Source organism: Podarcis cretensis, assembly GCF_951804945.1.
Source record: "Podarcis cretensis genome assembly, chromosome: 4".
In the NCBI taxonomy this organism is placed as follows: Eukaryota; Metazoa; Chordata; class Lepidosauria; order Squamata; family Lacertidae; genus Podarcis; species Podarcis cretensis.
Window position 1 is genome coordinate 24814780 of NC_137173.1, and position 23863 is coordinate 24838642.

Here is a 23863-nt window from a genome sequence, read left to right on the forward strand (position 1 = left end):
GCAACAGAGTAACCTCTTTCAAAGTTGTCAATCATGTTTGTCAAGGGTTTTGTTGGACTACAACTCCCATCAGCCCCAGCAAGTATGGCATAATGGTCAGAGTTGGTGGGAGTTGAAGCCCAAGAGCATCTTGAGAACAAGTGTTGGTTCCCCCTCATATATATAATCTATAGAGAAATCTAAATACAGAGGCTGTTCCTTTGTTTGTTCATTAAATTTGTATATGCCCTTCATCCGTAGCTCTAAGGGCGACTTACAACATAAAATTACAATGTAGAAAACACAAAATACATAATAAAAATAAAATAAAAGGCAACCCAATGACCCCACCCGCCACCCAACACATTTTAAAATGGCATAGGGTATTAATCAGCCAAAGCCCTGGATAAAGACGAACGCTATATGTATAATGAAGGTGCCAGGCGAGCCTCCCTGGGGAGAGAATTCCACAAACGGAGCTACTGCAGAAAAGGCCTGTTCTTGTGTTACCACCCTCTGGACCTCTCATGGAGGAGGCACATGAAGAAGGCCTCAGAGGATGATCTCAGGGTCCATGTTGTCCTTGTTACTGTTATTAATAACAGTACCAGAAGGGGCCCTAGGCTACAGTATCAGGTTCCAGGTTTGATGTGGGCCTGGGAGAGATGCCTTCATGAACTATTCAGTGTTGCAACATGGCATAGACACACATCCCTGGTGATGTGATCCGACTTGGCTCCCCCCACCCACTGCCCTGATAGGCTGACTGGGCAGTGGCAGGAGCAGGGATCCTAGTGGTCAGGGGCGGACTGTCCAACAGCTGCAGGATGTCCCAGCTGTGGCATCAGCAGGAGTTCTGGGCTCAGTTGGCTGGACTTGTGGGTACTGCCTTTCTAATTATGCTAGTGGGTTTACACTCAACGTATGTACTGGGTTATGGAAAAGTCTAGTTGCACCAGGAAGTGATCTGATCATGGCACTTCTTTTGTTCCACTGGAACTTAGTGTCAGATCACCCACGTCCACAGAGGTAAACACCAGATCTAAGAAGACATGTCCACAACTATGAGTAGGGCCAGATTTATTCAGGGACAATACCATCTGTGTACAGGGCACTTCACAGAGTAACCCAAGCCAAGCAAAAGTACCTGTGTTGACCATAAGAAAAAATCAAGTATCCACATTAGGGCAATTCTTTTATCCCACTAAATGTTGGACATGCCAAAAAGAAAATAGGTGATTTCCCCTACCCTTATGTGGTGGGAATGTGATTGTCAGAAAATATTGGAAGAAACCAAGTTTAAAAGGTCTTAAGTTATGGAAATCATCTTCAACCACTATTCATTTTATTTAATTATGTGGAAAGCTTGGTGGGACCAGAACATAAATACCGTATTTTTCGCTCTATAGGACGCACTTTTCCCCCTCCAAAAATGAAGGGGAAATGTGTGTGCGTCCTATGGAGCGAATGCAGGCTTTCGCTGAAGCCTGGAGAGCGAGAAGGGTCGGTGCGTACTGACCCCTCTCGCTCTCCAGGCTTCAGGAGAGCCGCAGCGCCAGCCCCACAAGGTCGGGGGACAGCGGGGAGGCGGAACGCCGCCATCCCGCTGTCTCCCCATGTGGTCTGCAGGCGGGCGGTGGGGAGAAGAGCGCTTCTCCCCGCTGCCTGCCCCGCAAGCTCCGGGGACAGCTGGGAGGCGCAGCGTGTCTTCCCGCTGTCCCCGGACCTGGTCTGCAGGCGGGTGGCGGGGAGAAGAGCGCTTCTCCCCGCCGCCGGCCCCACAAGCGCCGGGGGGGGATTTTTTTTTTCTTTATTTCCCCCCCAAAAAACTTGGTGCGTCCTATGGGCCGGTGCGTCCTATGGGCCGAAAAATACGGTAATTAGTTTCTTATATGTTAAGTGCATATGTGAGGACATTGCTCTTTAAGTCATGGAGGTCAGTGAACATGCATTAAAGAATGGATGAAGAAACTTTGGGAGATTGCTGCTGTCACCAGATTAATCCACTACCTGAGATTTAGAAAACAACAAAGTTATTATAGCTTTCAGACACAATGAAAGGGCCTTGCATCAGTTAATATTGCACTTAGAACGATCCAAATAGTGTTAGATTAAATTAGTAACTTTGTGTTTTCAGAAGGACAATATTGTTCCTTCATAATAATAGCATGTTGTTGTACTCTTTTTAAACTGAAATATGATGGGTTATATAATGGGTTATAAATGTTGATATGTTTTATTGGAAAAACAAATTCTTGGAATATGAAATCTTTTATTAGGCCAACTGAAATGTTACAGAATATTGTGCAAGACTTCGTGTTCTCTGGAACTCTGCATTAGTGTAGATGGTAAACAGGGGGTGAGGGGGGGGGAAATTGGCTAAGGTTGGAGCCATGGATGGAGTCTGCATATAGCCATGGTCTTTTGATGGATTGTAGGAAGATGTAGTGGACATTCAAGCAATGATGGGTCTTTGTCCCAAGGAGCTTATGATGTAAATTCCAATAATGGAGGGATACAACTGAGAGAGAAGAGTCAAGGGAAAGGCATGGTTAATAAGGGAGAAGTGTGAGTAGTTGTGTGCTTAGTTTTTCTTTCAGTCGTGTATGGGGACTTTTCAGGAGCATAGTAGGGCTTTGCATGATTTTATCAGGAGACAGAGCTGTGCTTTGTCTTTTCAAAACTAGACACAAATGCCATGTAGTACATATTCTGAATCTAATATTGACATTGGAAGGAAATTACCCACTGGTACCAAAGTAAATAGGGGACGCGGGTGGCGCTGTGGGTTAAACCACAGAGCCTAGGGCTTGCCGATCAGAAGGTCAGCGGTTCAAATCCCCGTGACGGGGTGAGCTCCCGTTGCTCGGTCCCTGCTCCTGCCAACCTAGCAGTTCGAAAGCACATCAAAGTGCAAGTAGATAAATAGGTACCGCTCCAGCGGGAAGGTAAACGGCGTTTCCGTGCACTGCTCTGGTTAGCCAGAAGCAGCTTAGTCATGCTGGCCACATGACCCGGAAGCTGTACGCCGGCTCCCTTGGCCTTTAAAACGAGATGAGCACCACAACCCCAGAGTCGGTCACGACTGGACCTAATGGTCAGATGTCCCTTTACCTTTACCTTACCAAAGCAAATGCTACACTAGAAGAAGTTGTTGGTTGGCATCTGTCTGTCTTGGGAGGCAGTCAAACCATTGGAAAGTTACTGTGCCTGTTGTGGCTGTAGACACCAAAGTGGGAGAGACAAGTTTTGTTGCAGTTGGGGCAGATAAAGGGGTCCGGTTATGCTGCTGCAGATGCGCAATGGTGTTTCTTCTCTCTGCGCTCCTCCCAGTGGCCATCCCTTCTCTGGTCACTGCTGTGGATACACAGCCTGACTGATTGTCTCCAGGCGCTGTGATAGTCTGCAAGGGATTCTCACACGGTGGAGTTAATGATGCCAGCCTTCATGTGATGTTTGCAGACATCTTTGTAACTCAGCATTGATCTGCCAATGGGTTCCTGGAGCCAGCTCCCTGTAGAGCCCCTCCTTGGGGATCCTGCCATCTTCTATTCTGTGGACATGACCAAGCCAGTGTAGACTGTCACTGAGACAGGAGTGCGAACATGCTCAAAATCTTCCTGATACAGGATGTGTGCAAGGGGTTGAGGCATCGCTTCTGGTGGGTGTAAGTTGCCCACATCTCACTACCATAAAGCAGTGTGCGCAGGTGACATGACCCACCTCTCGGCCTCACTGATGTGGTTCAAAGCAAAGGAAAGCATTTGGCACCAGCTTGGCTGCAGGTGTTGTCGGAAGGAAGCATACAAGATGCCTTCCAACCGCCTTAGGGACTCCACTCCCGATTAGCCTAGGGTTAATTCCTTAGCTTTTCCTTTTCCAGAAGATGTCGTACAAGGCAGCAAGGACAGATTGGTGCCCAGTATTTGCTTCCAAAGCCTTTCTCACAAGTGAGTTTATCTGCAAGGCAGTGGAGGTTTAGGAACAGAGTTTCCTTCTCCTAGATGGGCTTCCTTCCCAGGTTGACAAGCCCCATCTGCCCTTCATTTTCCTCAACAGTACATGCAGAAACTGGACCATTGGATGTAATATTAGTCTTGGCCACCAGAGCCTGTTTTGGCGTCTACTCAGAGCTGTAGCAGGTAAGGAAAGGGCTGAATTTGTCACACATGCCTGCTCTGATCCTCTTAATTGTCAGGCATGCCCTACCCAAGGTGGTTGCAATTTGCATTTCTTTACCCTCTCTCCCTGCAAAGATGCATTTAACAATACACCTCTTTCAGCCTTACTTTTGAAGCTGGAGCTTGCAGGTAGGCGGGTGATTATTAGGTGCCTAATACTTACACCTGACTTGGTCGATTTAGGGGCCTCATAAGGTTTGCCACCCACAGAGGTTGATATTGCACAGTTCTACTCTCTTTTGCCCAGGATGAAGCTTCTGGGACCCAACTAAAAATAATCTTAGGTGCTGTTTTCAGGGTCACAGGATTCCCAGCTCAACTCTTACATTCTTTGACAGGACAGAAGGGCTAAGCTAGGAGTAGCCAATATGGTGCCTTCTAGATGCTTTTGGACTACAATTCCCATCTCCTATGTCCCGTGGTCAAGGGTGATGGGAATTGTAGTCCAACAACATCTGGGAGGCACCACATTGGCTACCCTTGAGCTAAGTCAAAAGATTAACGAAAATTTTTGATTAGTGATTTGTCACTGATTCTTATTGCACCTCTGCTTGAGTTCTGTGTATTTGTAGGAACCAAGAAAAATAAAACCTGGAGTATTTGTGAGGCAACCTTTGCATTTTGTGTGCAGTCCATCTTATGTGTTCAGGTCATGTTGATTCTTCTTGGTATAATGCATATTTTGCAATGTTATCCCTCTTCCCTAAAGAATTTGTGTCAGACCACAGAATAGTGACCTTGAATCTAACACAATGAGGTGCGTGAAGCAAGGTATAATATGATCAATAAATGAATAGTGTTATGAGAAGGAATAGTGTCTGGAAAACTCTTCGGCTTTAGTAGGCTACAGTGTGAAAATAGGTAGGAAGGAAGGAAATGATAACCTTGTAGATAACTACTGGCTAAATCATTTATGTTCTCAAAAGAGATAAAATGGTACCCTTGTATTAGGGATGGGTAAATCTTGCTAGTTTTGACTTTTCTCTATTTCCAGTCCTTAAGTTCAGTTCATTCCTTATCCATTCATTATTTTTATTTTTATTTTTTTAAAAAAGCCTGCAGGAAAATTCAAATGATTCTCCTAATATATGCAATTTTTGTATGCAATTTTGCCCAATTTAAGCATTTTTGCAAGCAATGTGCTCTAATATAATTTATTTTTGTATGTTATTTTGTATGTTCTGCACACCTGCCCAATATATGCTTTCTTTTGGTGCACAGGTGGGCCTTTTTTTTTAGTAATTTGCCTTGCAAGATTGGCAAGAGGGCAAAGTTTGAAGGATAGTTCCATTCCAGTTTGCTGTTACTTTGAAAGTAGATATTAAAATGCAAATAAAATGGTCTCCCAGCCCTACCTTGTATATTATGTGGGATAGCAATGTTCTGGGGTTTGAAGCTGGCTTGTTTCCCTACAATCTGGGTGAGACTAATAACTGTTTGTCCAGGTTTTAAGGAATAAATGCAGTTAGTTAAAAACGGAAGCGGAAACTTCTGATTTGCTTATGGTTGTCTTAGTGGAGAGGGGAGCTCATGAGGCTCATTTGCATAGTGGGGTAGTCAATATGGCACCTTCCAGATGTTGTTGGACTTAACTCCAATCAGCCACAGCCAACAAGGCTTATAGTCAGGACTGATGAGAATTGTAGTCAAACCACATCTGGAAGTAACCGCATTGACCATCCCTAAGTGAAACCACCTCTTAGGATTATGTCTGAATGAGACCTTTTTGTGCATGGGTGAATGTTGTGGAGGACAGGATACAAAGCAGAAGCAGGATACAAACTACAGTTGAGAAGTATGAATAATAAATAATAATAAATTTTATTTATATCCCGCCCTCCCCAGCCGAAGCCGGGCTCAGGGCGGCTAACAATAAAACAGTACAAAAGTACAGCACAAACAACACTCTAAAATCATTCATTATAAAATTAATGATTAATGATTAATTAATGAAAACTTGTCTTTACACCACTTTTGAATAATATAGCCTTAGGTGTGTTTTTCATTGATCACTTTATACCTACCGTGAGCCTGTAAAATCTGAGAGGGAGCACCCAGAATAGACATGCAGTTTGGGCGGAAGTCTCACAGTATCTCGTTAATGGTCTTGTCCTTTGCATTTTTACTCAAAAATAACTCTGACTGTATCCTGAGGCTGAAAACAAGGACTTGCTGCTTAGGTGATTATTTTGGGCTTGGATATTGTGATGCGTTCTGTTGGAGCATCCTTTTTTTGTTTGCTGTTGACTTTGAGAAAAAGAGAGGTCTGTCCTACTGAATCACTAGCCCCAAGTTGCCTTTGTAAGGCTTTGTACCATGTGCTCAACAGGTTTCACTTGTTTAGTTTATTATGAAATGTCAAGATCACAGCACACAGTGGCATAACACAGAAGTGATGACAAGGTCTTGCAAGTATTGGCTCTGTTACAAGCATCTTATAACTCTGCCTTTTATGGCTTCAGCAATATCACAATAGCTTAAAACTTTCCCTGCTAAATAACTCAGTGTTTGTTTACATAGTGCATTGGAGATAACGTGGTCTGGGGGTGGATTATCATTTTGACTTAATGTCTATTGGGGTTTCTTGCAATGTCTGAGGACCAGATGCCAGGCTAGCAAGTCAAATAAATGAGCAAGAGGCTCATTTTATTTACCAGATTTTGACCAGTTGTACTTGGTAATTTCTGTATACCAGCATTTCCCAAATTTTGGTCTCCAGCAGTTTTTAGACTACAATTCCCACCATCCCTGACCGCTGGTCCTACTGAATATACACATTTTTACAAAAGGATTTCCCCCAACTAAAATGCAAATGCACATGTTATTTTCACTAATATATGCATTCATATGTACACTTTACCCTAGTATATGCATATTTGTACATGTCTCGTAGCTGTACAACTGCATTGCAAAAATCAGAGAAGTATGAATTTCAAATTATGGCTGTGTTTTGGCTCATGTATTGTTTTGGAAAGTACAGATTAGAATCAAATACAAGCTGAATCAAATTTCTCCCTCATCCCTAGATGTGAAAGGTTTTTATGTAGCATCCTTGAACTCTGGACATCTTGATTTCCACAGTGAACTCTTAAGATGGTTTTATTCAGGTTATTGTTTTTGTCTATCTGCTTCCAAAGAGTAAGCAAGGGACTGCTAATGATCTACATCAGTCGATTGTGAGGATGCTTGAGCCAAGAGTTGTAAACATAAAAGTGGTAATGACACCTGGAAATATGCAAAGTAAGCTGGACATCTCTTAACTCCATATGTATAGATCTCTCACCCTCTCTACATAACCTTGTTTTTAATGTTTGTTTTATTTTTTGTAAATCACTTTGAGGTTCTGTTTACAATCAAGCACTATATAAATTTTGTAAAATGAATAAAATAAGCCCAGTTGAAAACTATTAGTTTTAGGACTACAAGTAAAGCACAAATCTTGATGATTTCATTGTGACTTAGGTGTGCTGACTTTTCCTTGAATATATCCCTGCAGAGGCTCTTCACATATGCATAATCAGGTCAAACTGGGGATTCCAATATCTCCCATAAATCAGGATTATAATCTTTGGAGCCTTTCAGAGGCATGTGTATGTATTAATTGCAGAGCCTTTGAGCAGGTCAAGCAAATGGTCTGAAGACGAGTTAGCATCAATTGGCTGAGCCCTTACTAGTGGGTACACCAAAAGCAAAGCCACCTCTCCTTCCTTTCTTGTGGTCTTTCCTCAGGGAGCACAGTAAAGGTAAAGGTAAAGGGACCCCTGACCATTAGGCCCAGTCGTGACCGACTCTGGGGTTGCGGTGCTCATCTCGCTTTATTGCCCGAGGGAGCCGGTGTACAGCTTCTGGGTCATGTGGCCAGCAGGACTAAGCCGCTTCTGGCGAACCAGAGCAGCGCGTGGAAACGCCGTTTACCTTCCCGCTGGAGTGGTACCTATTTATCTACTTGCACTTTGACGTGCTTTCGAACTGCCTGGTTGGCAGGAGCAGGGACTGAGCAACAGGAGCTCACCCTGTTGCGGGGATTTGAACCGCCGACCTTCTGATTGGCAAGTCCTAGGCTCTGTGGTTTAACCCACAGCGCCACCCGCACAGAGCACATACTAAAGCCCTGAACCTCTGAACAATTTACCCATTTCTCTGAACCACATCAGAGCTGGAGCAGGCTGGATCAGATATGGATCTCAAGAGAACTAATAATAAGAACGGAGAAGTGCGAAATTCTACCCAGAACCTTATCGGATCATAGCCCAATAACATTACAATTAAAGTGGAAGATTCAAGGGCTGTACAGATGGAGAATGAATGACTACCTACTTGAAAAAGAAGAAGTGATCGAAAAAGCCAAAATTACCATTAAAGACTACTTTGACTTAAACATCAACAAAGGGACAGGTATAGACACAGTATGGGATGCTAGCAAGGCTGTGTTAAGAGGCCTCCTGATACAACAAAATACCCAAAGAAAAAAGGCTAAAGAGAAAAAAAAAGAAGAATTAATCCATCAATTGAAAGAATGCGAAAAAAATATGATAAAAAACCCAAATGACGATGGCTATAAGCAACAATATAAAACGCTCCAAACAGAATACTCGATATTAATAAGCCAAGAGGTGGAATGGGGAATAAAGTTAATGAAACAAAGGTCCTTCGAATCAGCAAATAAAATTGGAAAGTTTCTGGCGTGGCAACTGAGAAAAAGAAGAAAATTTAGTACCATCAATAAAATAAAAGTTGAAGAACAAGTCTTGGAAGACCCCAATGAAATAAAAAAGAACTTCCTTAAATTCTATGAGAACTTATACAAAAGGGAAGAAGAAGATTTAACGGGCATCGCAAAATATCTAGAAGAAAATAGTCCCAAAAATATATCAGAAGAGGAAAGAACCGCCTTAAATAAACCCATAAAAATAGAGGAAATCCGAGAGGCAATCAAGAGGATGAAACTGGGGAAAGCCCCAGGCCCAGACGGGTTATCTGCCAAGTATTACAAGGTCCTAGAGGAACACTTAACACCAGTACTATGTGACGTAATCAACGAGATACTAAGAGGAGGAAAAATGCCAGCATCCTGGAAAGAAGCCTATATCACGTTGATTCCGAAACCAGATTCAGACAAACTTAACATCAAGAATTATAGACCGATTTCATTACTAAATAACGACTACAAGATCTTCGCAGATATAATGGCACACAGGCTTAAAAAGTGTTTAACTAATCTCATCCATATTGACCAGGCCGGTTTCCTTCCCAACAGACAAATAAAAGATAACATTAGACATACAATAGACATCATTGAATATTTAGAATGTCATAATGAAATTCCCGCTGCTTTAATGTTCGTCGATGCCGAGAAGGCTTTCGACAATGTCTCCTGGGGTTTTCTGATAAAGTGCCTGGAAAGATCAGGGATAGATGGCATATTCCTGCAAGGAGTTAGAGCAATCTACACACAACAAAGAGCTAGATTAATTATTAACAATACCCTGACAGAACAGTTTGAAATAGCAAAAGGCACTCGACAGGGGTGCCCTCTGTCACCGCTGTTGTTTATCATGGTTTTAGAGATAATCACAAACAAGATAAGAAAAACCCCAGAGATCCGTGGCATAAAAATAGGAGCGAAAGAATATAAACTGAAAACATATGCAGACGATCTTATGCTGTCATTGGAAGAACCAAAAGAGAGCGTCGGCAAAGTGTTAAAGCTACTAGAGGAATTTGGAAAATTATCCGGATTTAAATTGAACAGAGCAAAGACTAAAATAATGACCAAAAATATGGAAGAAGAAACCAAAAACGATCTTGAAAGTCAAACTGGAATTAAAATAACTAAAAAAGTACAATACCTTGGAATCTGGTTAACTATGAAAAATATAAATCTGATTGAAAATAATTATAAGAAAACATGGAAAGAAATAATGAAGGACTTGGATACATGGAATAGAATACATCTCTCGTGGTTGGGGAGAATGGCGGCGATTAAAATGACCTTACTACCTAAATTACTCTTCCTATTTCAGAATATACCGATAATTAGAGGAACCTCAATATTCAAAGAATGGCAGAGATTACTTTCTAAATTCATTTGGCAGGGAAAGAGACCAAGAATCAGATTTAAATTGCTCACAGACCAAAGAGATAGGGGTGGCCTTGCGGTTCCAAACTTGAGGTTATATTACGAAGCTGCATGTCTTTGTTGGGTAAAAGACTGGATTGTCATCAAAAACAAAAATTTGTTAGATCTAGAGGGGTTTAATCTAAGATTCGGTTGGCATGCCTATTTATGGCGAGACAAGGGAAGGGTTCATAAAGGTTTTTCTAACCACATTTTCAGAGGGCCACTGCTGGAAGTGTGGGAAAGGAATAAAAAACTGTTGGAGCAGAAAACGCCCTGGTGGTTATCACCAATAGACATTTTAACAATTAAAAAATTAAATATAGAGGGGGAAAGATGGACATATGAAGATTTACTAACCAAAACAGAATCCGGGTGGAGGATTAGACCTTATGAAGAAATAAAAAGCAAGCTGACTGGCTGGATTCAATACCATCAAATTAATTCAATGTGGAGGGAAGATAATAAGATCGGAATAAATGACAAGAAATCTAGATTTCAGATTGAAATAATAGAAAGTAAAACAAAATTATTATCAAAAATGTACAACCAGTTACTTGAGTGGGACACCAAGGACGAGGAAGTAAAGGATGTAATGGTGAAGTGGGCGGTAGACCTAGGGTACAACATAGAGTTTGACAAATGGAAGGCATTGTGGTGTAAAGATATAAATTTTTCAGCATGCACGACACTAAAGGAAAACATGTATAAGATGATGTACAGATGGTACATAACGCCGGTAAAACTACATAAAATGTATAGAACGGGCGATAAACTGTGTTGGAAATGTAAGAGCAAGGAGGGCGAATTCATTCATATGTGGTGGACGTGCGAGATTCTCAAAAATTTTTGGGAATCCATCTATAATGAATTAAAAAAAATTCTTAAATACACGTTTGTTAAAAAACCCGAAGCCTTCCTGCTGGGGATAATTGGTAAGGATATCAAAGAAGAAGATAGAACCTTTTTTCAATATGCAACGGTGGCCGCCAGAACCCTCATAGCACAGTACTGGAAAACACCAAAAATCCCAACACTAAAGGAGTGGCAACTTAAATTATCTGATTATTTGGAGCTGGCTAAATTGACACAGAAAATAAGAAATCAAAGAAGTGCAAAATTTAACAATGAATGGGATAAATTTAGGATATATATGGAAATAGAGACAAGGGGAAAATTAAAATGTTGATCAGAAACACATATGTACTTATAGAAATCACAGTAGGCATGAGATAACGCTTACTACGTAAAAAGTTTTATTAAGGAATAGACACAGCAGATAGATAAACAAGATAATAATTTCCGAAATCGAGATAAAGGGAAGTCGATCAATGTCATCAAAGTTGTATGTATTTCATGTTTTGTTTGTTTGTTTTTTTCTCTTTTTCTGTTTTTTCTTTTTCATTTTGTCTTTTGTATGTTTGTGAAATATATTTATGTCAAAATTTAATAAAAAATTAAAAAAAAAAAAAAGCCCTGAACCTCAATACTTTGGGACCAGGTCTCTTGCAAGCCAGATAGCTGAAACTGGGACAAATGCTCCCCTAAGCCCAAATTCTGTGACTTATGAATAGCTCTGGTGTATTCATAGGCAGAGCTGTCTGCAGAAGTTGGGGGTGGGGGAGAGAATCAAACGGCCAAATCCAAAGCCCTGGTAGCTCATGACAGCAGTTCAAATAGTGTGTGTGTATGTTGCTTATTTTTCTGTGGGCGGGTTTTGCTCTTGGTCAGCTTTCTAAAACAAGGATTTCCCCTCCCACTGATCCCAATGAGAGGGGAATTAAGTATGCCAGTTGGGGGCATGTCAGACGAATAGGAGGGTTATTGATCCAGTGAATCCAAAGTTCCCCATGATCTGTCCCCAGAATGCCTCCTTTTTGCCCTCTTTGCCCCAGGGCCTCTGATGGCAAAGGAGGGGGCAAACCAGGGAGATTTCTGCAGCTGCAAGGAAGATGGCGTCATGGACAGATCTCCTGTCCTCATGGGTCTCCCTCTCTCTCTTTCAGAAAGAGGGACCATGCTATCTTATGGCCTCTTGGATGCCTTCCTAAGGACCACAGGATTACAGATTTACATTATATTCAATCAATATTGGGTTTTTGCTGAAGCGCTTGTTCCCCATTTTTATTTGAGGGGGGAAATGTTATGGAAGTAATTTTAGCCATTTTAATAAGGCATAATAGGGTTGAGTAAAACCAAGTCTCTTCCCCCCCTTCCCCTCCTTCCTTCATTTACAGCCTTACAAAAATAGTAAAGTAACTCCACAAATACGTTTGCGATTCAAAGCTTGAGTGCTGGGTATTTTTGCTCTCAGGAAAGGTCCACATGACATCAAGCAAAGATGGCTGCCTGTTATCTGACCTCCTCACTCATCAGTTCAGTTGAAATTTTAATAAATATGTAATTATCTATTAAGTATTTGACATAAAGTGTCATCAAAATTGAAATTAACTGTGTGGATAAAGCCTTAACCAATTACAAATGGATTCCTGTGTGGGAGATGCATGCAGCAATTGCCCAGTGTTTGTGGGCTTAGATGTATTTTATTTGAAAGGTGAAACAGTTGCTTTCAGCCTATTTTTGAGGCAAAGCTGTATGGAAGGATTTTTTTTTTTAATTTAAAAAAAATTCTAGAAATGTCTGTTAAAGTAAATCATGCAACAAATAAACTCCTCTATAACTTATATTGTTAAGTATTAGGTTAGCAATGTAAGTATTTGTTATGTATTGCTTCTAAAGTGACCTCAGATTGGGTAGGGTGGGGCAAAAATGAAGGGAAAATTGTGAAGGCCAACAGAGCTAAAAACATTATATTTTATATAAAGGATCATTGGCAGCCAGAAAGTTTACATGGTCTTCCTTGATATTTGGGGCGTTTTTCTGAAATGACTGGAATAAAAGCATGCTGTGGCTCTCATGATGGTTTTGAGTTAAATGTTCCCACCATCCCCAGCCAATATGTCTAGTGGTGAAGGAGGATGGGAGTTGGAATGCATCACTCAAAGGGCAAAGAAGAACGGACTCTGCACAGTGTGGTGTAGAGCATTGTACTAGGACTTGTGAGACCAGTGTCCAAATCCCCAGTTGGCCATGAAGCTCATTGTGTGACCTTGGGCCAGCCACTGCCTCTCAGCCTGACCTACCTAACAGGTTTGGTGTGGGGATTAAAGGAGGAGAGGGAGAACCATGTACACCCCCTTGAGCTCCTTGGCAAAGGAGATGGGATTTAAAAGCAAGAAATAATAATTATTTTTTAAGGGGGGTAGTGTATAAAAAACAAGTGCTGAGTTAGAAAGAACATGAACAGCTGTCTTTTATTTATGGGTGGACAGGTTACTTTCTCTCAGCCTAACCTGCTCCATGGGGTTTTAAGGCGAGGAGAAAATGGGGAGGGAGAGAACCATATACAATACCTTGTCAGCTCCTGGAAGGAAAGGTGGGGTCCAAATGTAATTGTGAGTGAGCAAATGTGTGTGTGTGTGATAATTTATATGCATCAATGCAAGCATAGAGATAATTACTATTATTTAAACAGAAATACATATCTTCCTCCTCTTCTTTGGCAATCGCTCGTAGCCGAGCAAGATTGTCTTCCATAAACAACGTTTTAACAGTGGGTCTGTAAGTGACTGTGGAGGCCAATTTTGGATCCACACGTCCTTCCCCAGTGGGGACATAGGTTTCTGGAAATTGATCACGGTGAGGGTTTGCCAAGCGTGCCTTCCTCTTAGCATGTTTCTCCCTTGCGTCCTGAGTTTGAGCGTCTTCAAAGCCCATGGCACCTTTGGTAAAGGCTGTTCTCCAACTGGAGCAAGCCAGTGTTTCCCAGTTGTCAGTGTTTATACTACATTTTTAAAGATTTGCCTTCAGAGAGTCTTTAAAGCTCTTTTGTTGACCACCAGCATTATGCTTTCCATTTTTATGTTCGGAATAGAGTAGTTGCTTTGGAAGATGATAATCAGGCATCCGCACAACATGACCAGTCCAACAAAATTGATGTTGAAGAATCATTGCTTCAACACTGGTGATCTTTGCTTCTTCCAGTACACTGACATTGGTCTGCCGTGTCTTCCCAAGGATACATCTCACCATATTGGGAGAGACTGTGACCATGTGAGCTGTGTCTGACATGCTCAGTCTGCTCTCCAGGTGTTAACTGTTGATGAGCCACTTTAAGGCCCTTCTTACACTCCCTTCTTATGACTCTTTAACTATCTTAAAAATAGACTTGGACTGAACAGACTTTGAAACAGAAGATGCTTTCACACAGAGGGCTGCCCTCTTGTAGCCCTTTAGAGGAGGACCCTGGTCACTCTTTCAGTGGCACAGTTAAGTTGTAATATGTCTACTCAAATTCCTGGTTGGCTCATGTGTATGAATGAGGCTGATGTCTGGATGATTTGCAGTAGATTGGCAAGAGTCCAATTACATCTGCAGAACACCCTGTTGGTAAGGCTGTCCTAGGAGATATCCCCCAAAAGATAGCTGGTGGTGACATACATGTGGTAATAATCCCCCCTCCCCCAATTCAAAACCATTTGAAAGAAGTGCCTCCTAATGAAAGATCTCCAAACGAAGAAGGAGACACGGATTATTTATATATGGTATCAAATTACTCTTTTAATTATGTAGTTGGAACTAAATCAGCAACTATTTACTGGAAGTGCATTTTATAATATGGAGCCTGAGGAGTAAAGTAAATTGCAAACTTTTGCACATTTGGAATTGTTACATTTCTCTTCGTACCTTTTAAAATTATTTGCTCCATAGGGGCAGAGTTTACAAATTTTTCATCCAAAGTATTCCATGTGATGTCATCCTTCCCTTCAGTTTACTAACGCATGGCAACATTACAATGGGGAAGACTGAAGGTTTCGATATTGTAATTGCTGTTTTGTTCTAGCTGTGAAAATTCAAAACTGGAAAAGGGTTTGTAGTAGGTTGAACACAATCATAATTGATTTAAAGCTTCTAGAATAGCCCTTTTTACAAGCTTGCTCCCTCCCCCCGATGATGTTGGACCACCCCTCCCACCACCCCTGACCATTATGGGATTGTTGTTGTGGTGGTGGTGGTGGTGGCATAACAACATCTACGGGTCTAAAGTTGGGAGAGCAGTTATGGAGAAACAGAGAACTGTTCTTAAGAGATGTATCTTGGTTTCAAATTAACCTTATATGGGTATTTATGATTCAGGAAAGCAAAGAAAGACATTTAAGAGGATCTCTCTCTTTAAAACCCGAGTAGTTCAGCAGCGCACATCATGTGATGCTTGCAGATAGCAGAAAAAACTTCATTTGAATGAGTTTTACGCCTCCCCTCCCAACACACAGAGCCCAGCATCCACCGACTACTTCTTCTCAGCATCTGCTTTTGCAATTGAAAGAATATAAAGTAATTTTTAAAATTGCTCCAAGAAATGTGTAGACTGCAAGAGCTGTATTTACAGACTATTCAACAAATATAAAGAAGACATTGATTACAAAGCTGCCAGCATTCTTCTCTCTCAATAAGATACGGGAGGCTGTTAGAACACATTCAGCTTCTACCTATTGTTGTGTCAGCTTCTGTGGGCAAATCCTCTGGTACTGCTGTCTTCAGATTTTAGGTTGGAACCAATGCAATGGTGGTCATGGGTAAAGAACATTTCATCACACCACCACTCCCGAGCCACCTATGCATTTGTTTTTTTTATATAGCTTTTAATACCCTGCCCTTCATGGAAACACACAGGGTTGCATATGACAATGGATACATTAAGGTAAAGGTAAAGGTACCCCTGCCCGTACGGGCCAGTCTTGACAGACTCTGGGGTTGTGCGCCCATCTCACTTAAGAGGCCAGGGGCCAGTGCTGTCCAGAGACACTTCCGGGTCACGTGGCCAGCGTGACAAAGCTGCTCTGGCGAGCCAGCGCAGCACACGGAAACGCCGTTTACCTTCCCGCCAGTAAGCGGTCCCTATTTATCTACTTGCACGCGGGGGTGTTTTCGAACTGCTAGGTTGGCAGGCGCTGGGACCGAACGACGGGAGCGCACCCCACCACGGGGATTCGAACCACCGACCTTTCGATCGGCAAGCCCTAGGCGCTGAGGCTTTTACCCGCGTCCCTAATGTATTAATGGATACATTAATTGCTATTAATGAGTCTGACCAAACTGCGGGAGGCAGTGGAAGGCAGGAGTGCCTGGCGTGCTCTGGTCCATGGGGACACGACTAAACGACTAAACAACAACAGTATTGTTATTGTTATTAATATTGCTATATTTAAATTTTCCATTTCAGTTCTTTGAGGAAGCAAAGGCGGATTATATTTGTGCAGATGATGAGGAATGGGGGATTGGAGGAGGAATATTTTTAGATGTCTTATTCACTAAATGAAAAAAACTCAGCACTAATCCATTAATGAGCACAACAGTGACTAAAAATAAAAAGAGAGAGGACACAACAGATTACGATGCAGAATTTAAAACAGCAATAACCATTTTTTAAAAAATCAACTATCAGTATATTTAAGTACATATCGCAAAAAACAGATAATTTAAAAATGTAATAAAAATGTCTTCGTCTGCAGCCAAAAAAAGACCTAAAGATTGGCTCTAGATGAAGCTCTCTGGGGAGTTTCACAGATGAGGTGCCATCACTGAAAAGGCCCTCTCTCTGGTTGCCTTGTCTCATGAGACTGGGACCCCTAAAAAAGAGATTCTGAAGTAGTGTTTGAAAAGGGACAAAATTATTATTATTATTATTATTATTATTATTATTATTATTACTACTACTACTACTACTACTACTTTATTATTTATATGCCGCCCATCTGACTGGGTTGTCCCAGCCACTCTGGGTGACTTTCAGCAAAATATAAAAAGCACAATAAAACTTCAAACATTAAAAACAATACAGGAAGTTGGATGTTCCAATTTCCAATTAGACCAGACTCCACTTAGTTTCTGATCTGTTCACAGGCTTTTTTGATTCCATAATATATTTGTTAGCAAGTTTGACTTTGTGCATTCATACTTTAAAATAATTACAGACAGCTTTCAGTCGTTACTACAAAAAGAGCGGATTTTCTAGAAGTGAACTCAAAACCATCTAGCTTGAACTGGAGTAGAACGCCATACCATTTCTTATTGAATGAATGTTTTATTTTGCGCTCTGATGCTAGCAATCAAATCAACACAGGACAACCCCTTTTCAGGCAACAGTATCATTTTTAATTTCTGACTGTGACTCTAAAATTTACATGGACAGTTATTTTCTAAAACAGTCCCTCAGTGTACAGCACGGTCAGGGGACCAGATGTCGTTGGCCTGTTATCCCTATCATCTCTGACCATTGGCCATGTTGACCATTGGCCAACAACATCTGGAGGACCAGAGGTTCCCCATTCATGGTGCAGAGCCAGAAAGTTAGCCAGAGATAGAGAGACTACTGAAGAATAATCAAATGTAATTTGAAAGCAGTATGGGGAAGAGAAACAAGAGGAATGAGCCTGCCCCCACATAGTGACTGGGAGTGGATGCCGAGACCATATAACACCAGTCCTGAAAGAACTACATTGGCTCCTAGTACGTTTCTGAGCACAATTCAAAGTGTTGGTGCTGACCTTTCAAGCCCTAAATGGCCTTGGCCCAGTATACCTGAAGGAGCATCTCCACCCTCATCATTCAGCCCAGACACCGAGGTCCAGCTCCAGGGGCCTTCTGTGAGAAGTGAGGTTACAGGGGACAAGGCAGAGGGCCTTCTCGGGAGTGGCGCCCGCCCTGTGGAATGCCCTCCCATCAGATGTCAAGGAAATAAACAACTATCTTACTTTTAAAAGACATCTGAAGTCAGCCCTGTTTAGGGAACTTCTTAATGTTTGATTGTTTCTTCTTTTTCTTTATACTTTATTGAATTGCAGTAGCAGAAACCAAACAATATCACAAGAAAAATAGCAAATTACAAAAAGGAAAATAAAAAGAATACACACAAAATACACAGAACCTTGACTTCCCTCCACCCATGTTTGCCCTCCTTCCCTTAATCTTGTTTCATTTGTTGTGTTATTAGTATTACTTTGTTTTTATTCCACTTCGATCTATTTCCTCAGTATTTCTACCCTGTAATCTTCAGGCCAGAAACTAAGTGGAGTCTGGTATAATTGGAAATTGGAACATCCAACTTCTTGTATTGGGAAGCTTTTAATGTTTGATTGTTTTATTGTGGTTTAAATATTCTGTTGGGAGCCGCCCAGAGTGGCTGGGAAAACCTGGCCAGATGGGTGAGGTATAAATGATACATTATTATTATTATTATTATTATTATTATTATTATTATTATTACAGTGGTGCCCCGCAAGACAAACGCCTTGCAAGACGGAAAACCCGCTAGACGAAAGGGTTTTCTGTTTTGGAGGCGCTTCGCAAAACAAATTTCCCTATGGGCTTGCTTCGCAAGTCGAAAATGTCTTGCGAGTTCCTGCGGGTTTTTTCCCCTCCCCCCCCTTTCCTAAGCCGCTAAGCCGCTTATCAGCTGATCCGCTGATAAGCCGCTTAACAGCTGATCGCTAAAAGCCGCTAAACTGCTAAACCGCTAATAGCGCTAATCCGCTAAGCTGTCAATGGGCTTGCTTTGCAAGACGAAAAAACCGCTATACGAAGAGCCTCACGGAACGGGTTAATTTCGTCTTGCGAGGCACCACTGTATTATTATTCCCAAATGGCAACCCCTGGTTTTTCTAGATGGCATTTGGCAATAAGTAATTAAATATGTTGCTAATTCCTTAATGTTTCTCTCTCTCTCCCTCCCTGTTTTTGTTCACAGGAAAAGCTAACCCAGGAGTGTGTATTCAGAGAACAATTTGAAGAGAACTGGTATAACACATACTCATCAAATCTATATAAGCATGTGGACACTGGAAGACGATATTACGTTGCATTAAATAAAGACGGGTCTCCGAGAGAAGCGACTAGGACTAAGCGCCATCAAAAATTCACACATTTTTTACCTAGACCGGTGGATCCAGAGAAAGTCCCTGAACTATATAAGGATATTTTAAGCCAAAGTTGACAAAGACGTTTCCTTCACTTGTGAGCCCTTAAAACAAAAGTAACCACTATAAAAGGTTTCATGCGGTGGGTTCTTAATTGATTAGCTGTGTCATCGCATCAGCTCCACTGTTGCCAAACTTTGTCGCATGCATAATGTATGATGGAGGCTTGGATGGAACATGCTGATTTTGTTCTGCACTTAAAGGGGTTTTGTCTTCCTGGAGGAGTGCCTATTGCCCACTCGCTTGGTTTATTATGAGAGGAAGGAAGGAAGGAAGGAAGAGTGAGAATGTGTGAGAGCGGAAAAAAGAAAGGAAAGAGGATGAAAGAGAGAAGCTGGAGCAAGAAGGAAGGGGGAGGGGGAAAGGCCTGATGCATGCTGGGAAATAGACACGCTTTTAAATTTTTTGATTCATTGTACTTCATCCTATATCAGCATAGCTGCCATACTTTGACTCATCAGGAATTTTGGCTGGTGGCCTGCTCAAGTGTACGCTGCATTTATAAAAAAGAAAACGAAGAAAAAAAAAAGAAGGCATGGAGGGTTCAGTCTTACTTAAACAAACAAACAAACAAACAAAAAGAGACTTACTATTTTTTTGTTTGACTGCTCAAGTGGGAGCCACCCCTCGCTGAATTTAAAAGCAAAGACCTCCTAGGTGAAAAAAACGAGAAAAGATTAAAATAAAAATAAAAAATAATAAAAAGTAGTAAAAAAAATACGTAAAAAAGTTTAAATTTATTTATAGATATTCCAAAGGCAACATTTTATTTATTTTATATATTTATTTATTATATAGAGTTTATTTTTAATGAAATATGTACAGGCCAGATAGGCAGTTTGGCAGCTTTAGGCTCTGTGAAACATTTCAACAGTGAAGGCCGCTCTTGAACCTGTGATAAAACTCATGCAAGTCAAACGTAAAAGGTGCATGGAGGCAAAGAGAAATCTAGCGACCCTAATGTACTAAAGGCGACAATCTCCTTTGTGCCCATATTATTGTAAAAGTATGCACAACCACTCATGACACAGAGAGCTCACTCTTCTGACTGCTTGTTTCATAGCTTAAACTCTCCCCTCCCCCTCCTCCCTCTCCAAGGATTAAAGATAAAAATGGGTCTTCAAAACTTTAATTCTGTGTCTGTAATATTTCCTCTTTGGTAAGTCGACTTATTCCATCTTTGTAAGCTTCACAGTTGTGAAAAGAAGAAAGAGAAAAGAAAATAAGGGTTGGTATATACTCTACTTGTTAAAACCTACTGCAGATAATACCAAAGCTAAATGATAAATATGCTCTTTTTATTTAAGCAGAATGCCAGAAACATCCTAATATTGACATTTTGTACTAATTAAGGTTTTCACAACTAGTACAAGAGGCCCGGGGCAAGGTTCACTCTTGTAAACTTGTTTAATTGTGCACTTGACTATCTACTCTGAAATTACACAAGTTCCATAGGGGTTATTACTGTAACATCTTTTATGGAGAAAAAAAAATTGCTTTCAGTGTGAACTGTCATAATACATATTAACACCCTTCTTAAAGTAAGACTCTTGCAAATGAAACTAATAAATCTCTATTGAGAATTGCAAAGAGGGGGAAAGTACTATACTCGTTTTATTTCAAGTTATCTTCCATATGTTCCTGGAGTGTATCGTGAGGCAGGCTCTGCTACATATACTGTATGCCGTTAGGACTGTGTAACGTAATAAGTGCAAACACACCTTTCGTTAGGGGTTGTAATTTTGGAACTTGCCCATAGAAAAGAGCCCCTGGGAATAGCTGAGTCAGAAGTGCTGTCAACAGCTGCATCCCAAAGGCACTATGTTTGTGTACCATTGTGCAGAGTTACTGTACAAGGTTTCAGCTCAGCCTGGTTTGGGTTGTTGCCTGGATTCTATTTAGTTTGGAAACTTGTGCATCCATCTCCGTATGAATGATGCATATTTCCTTGGGTTGCAGTGATGCTTAAAACAACTGAAGCACGTCTAAGCACTTCTGATGCCACTTGTTTTGGTTGATACTGCATGTCATTCTGGGACCGTACAAGTTTTACTTGAGTTTTCCGGTGCAAGTATTAGCAAGTAGTTTCAAGGCTCTGGTTGCCTCCAACGAGCTTGTACTCAGAGTAGACTCATTGAAATGAGTAGTCATTTTTGTTACTTTCAACTGGTGTGCTTTGAATATGGCTGTCACTAGAGACAAGCCTAAATCTTTCCCCTAGCTGGAGTAAGAAGGGACTTTAATGCACAGAGGGTTGTATCAACTAAGTCATGTACAGAACAGACCCATAGACTTAGCAACAACTAACTCAAGCCCCTTGATTTCAGTAGGTCTACTTTGAGCATGCCTCCGTTGGAGACAAACTAAAGATATTAAGTACTGCTTATAAACAAATTGGAGATAACCATCAATATGTTCAGAATGAATTCAGCATTCCTTCACTCGGTTGCAAGCTGCACAAGATGAGTTTACATGTTCGGTTTTGGGGCGTGGGGAGCACATTACATTCCACATGGGGCTACAAATGAAAATTATATCCCCATGTACAGTTCTTACCCCTCTCTCGCCACTCTTTGATACAAAGTCAGTCTTCCCCTTATTATTATGTCATCTATCTGTATGTTTCCACACCCTTGTGGACTATCAACCTGTGTTCTGGACAAGGGCTGAGGAATTATGATGTCAACACAGGTGTGTTTAATCATTATGGGAGAGGTGGAGAACTCAACATGGGGCTGGGATTTTCAGAGGCAGCCTTGAGTCAAGTGTAATGTGTAGTTCTGCCCTTTTGGCTAGCCAGTCCATCCTATCCAATCTTGGGTAATTTTTTGATGCAGCTATCCATGATACACTGAAGAGATCTGTTCCACATATCTGATAGCTAAAATTTATTATGTGAGCACCACAATGTGTGCAGTCACTTACTCTGAATGGGATCAGAATAAGAAAACTATTCTTTCATTTAAAATGAAAATCTTAATGCCTGTTGCTTCTTGGCCCATAGTACAATCAGACTCAAGACTTTACCAATGTATAGTAAACCGTTGAATATTAGCTTTGGGCTAAATCTTTCAAAGTAAATAAATGACAGCTAGGTTAATTCCAAGGGATGTTGGACATCTAATGGTCAGAGCATTTCTGCTTACATTCAACACATATTGACTTAATTGATCAGGACTTTGTTTCTGTTTAAGAATTTGATACAGTTCTTCTCTCATAGATCAAAACCCACTTCATGACGACCCTTTTTCTTTTTGCTGCCTGCCTGGGATTTTGAAAATGGGAAGACTGTTAAGCAGTTGAAAAGCCACCATACTGGGCTGTGTATTAGTTGGGTGGATCACAAATGGTGCAGGCCTGCCAAAAGACCACTTTAATTGGACTAATTCCACCAGAATCCTCAATAGGACTATCATTGTAAATTACTTTGAAATTGTGTTTTTAATAACCAGAACCAGAAAATGATTATCCTTCGAATAAACGAGTTAAAGGACATACAGCATGTTCAGCATCTAACAGTAAAAGATATATATACATATTGCATAAAGGTGGATTCAAGTAGCAATAAGTATCTGATTTTGCACTAAGTCCACAAAAATGTTAAGGACACCCATAATAGCTAAGGTCAAACTTGCCATGAACTTACAAGAATAATAAGGTCATACTTTTTAGCCTTAATGTGGAATTTGCTGGTATTTTTTATCATAGACAGATCATTAATATTACTTAACATGTTTTTTATTTAATTTATTTTTTGTATTTTTTAAAGAAAGGACTAAAAGTAAGCAAGAAAAATGTTATGACTTTATGGCAGTTGATGCAATAAACTGTAATCAATTTATTCAAATAACCCATAGTGCTGTGTATATACCTATTGGATTTTTGTAGATACGGAGTTATGATATACATTATCTTGGTACAACACATGGTAGCAGGCTACTCAGCCTTTTCTATTAGCATATAACGGCAGTCGAATGAAAGCTTGGTTGGTCACTTCTAAGTCCTCCATGGAATAATTCCAAAATAGAACTGGGGAAAAATACGCTCCCTTTATAAAACAAGATGAACAGTGTGTGATTAAATTTCATGGAGTCCTCAAATGCAGCAGTAATATAGAGGCTTGGGACCTCATTCCCTTCCTGAATACACAGACATTCACCTTTGCATCAAAGCTGGTTTGCCTGTCTGCAAAACATCAAATATGGATCGTGTTCCATCAGTTTCCTGATTTCACTAATACAGTGGTATCTTGGTTGTCGAACTTAATCCGTTCCGGGAGTCCGTTAGACTCCCTGAACTGTTCGAAAACCAAGGTGCAGCTTCCGATTGGCTGCAGGAGATTCCTGCACTCAAATTGGAAGCCGCGTTGGGCGTTCGGCTTCCCAAAAATGTTCGCAAACCGGAACACATACTTCTGGGTTTGCGGCGTCCGGGAGCCGATTTGTTTGGCCACTAAGCTGTTCGGGAACCAAGGTACCACTGTATAGGTTGGCTTACTTCTCATCGATAGCAAATAACCAAGGCCACATCTACTGTTGCAGTTTGATGCC

At 41.0% G+C, this 23863-nt stretch overlaps 1 protein-coding gene across 5 annotated transcripts in view; it reads left to right on the forward strand.

Moving 5' to 3' along the window:
- Positions 1–23163, forward strand: part of FGF9 (fibroblast growth factor 9) — a 48899-nt gene extending 25736 nt beyond the window's left edge. For 4 of the 5 annotated variants that reach the window (XM_079974208.1, XM_079974210.1, XM_079974209.1 and 1 more), the window contains exon 3: positions 19085–23163. In XM_079974208.1, the coding sequence (XP_079830334.1) occupies positions 19085–19330 (246 nt within the window). In that variant the 3' untranslated portion in view covers positions 19331–23163. The remainder of the gene's footprint in view (positions 1–19084) is intronic. The other variant, XR_013838263.1, reaches the window with a different exon arrangement.
- The last annotated feature ends 700 nt before the right edge of the window (positions 23164–23863 follow it).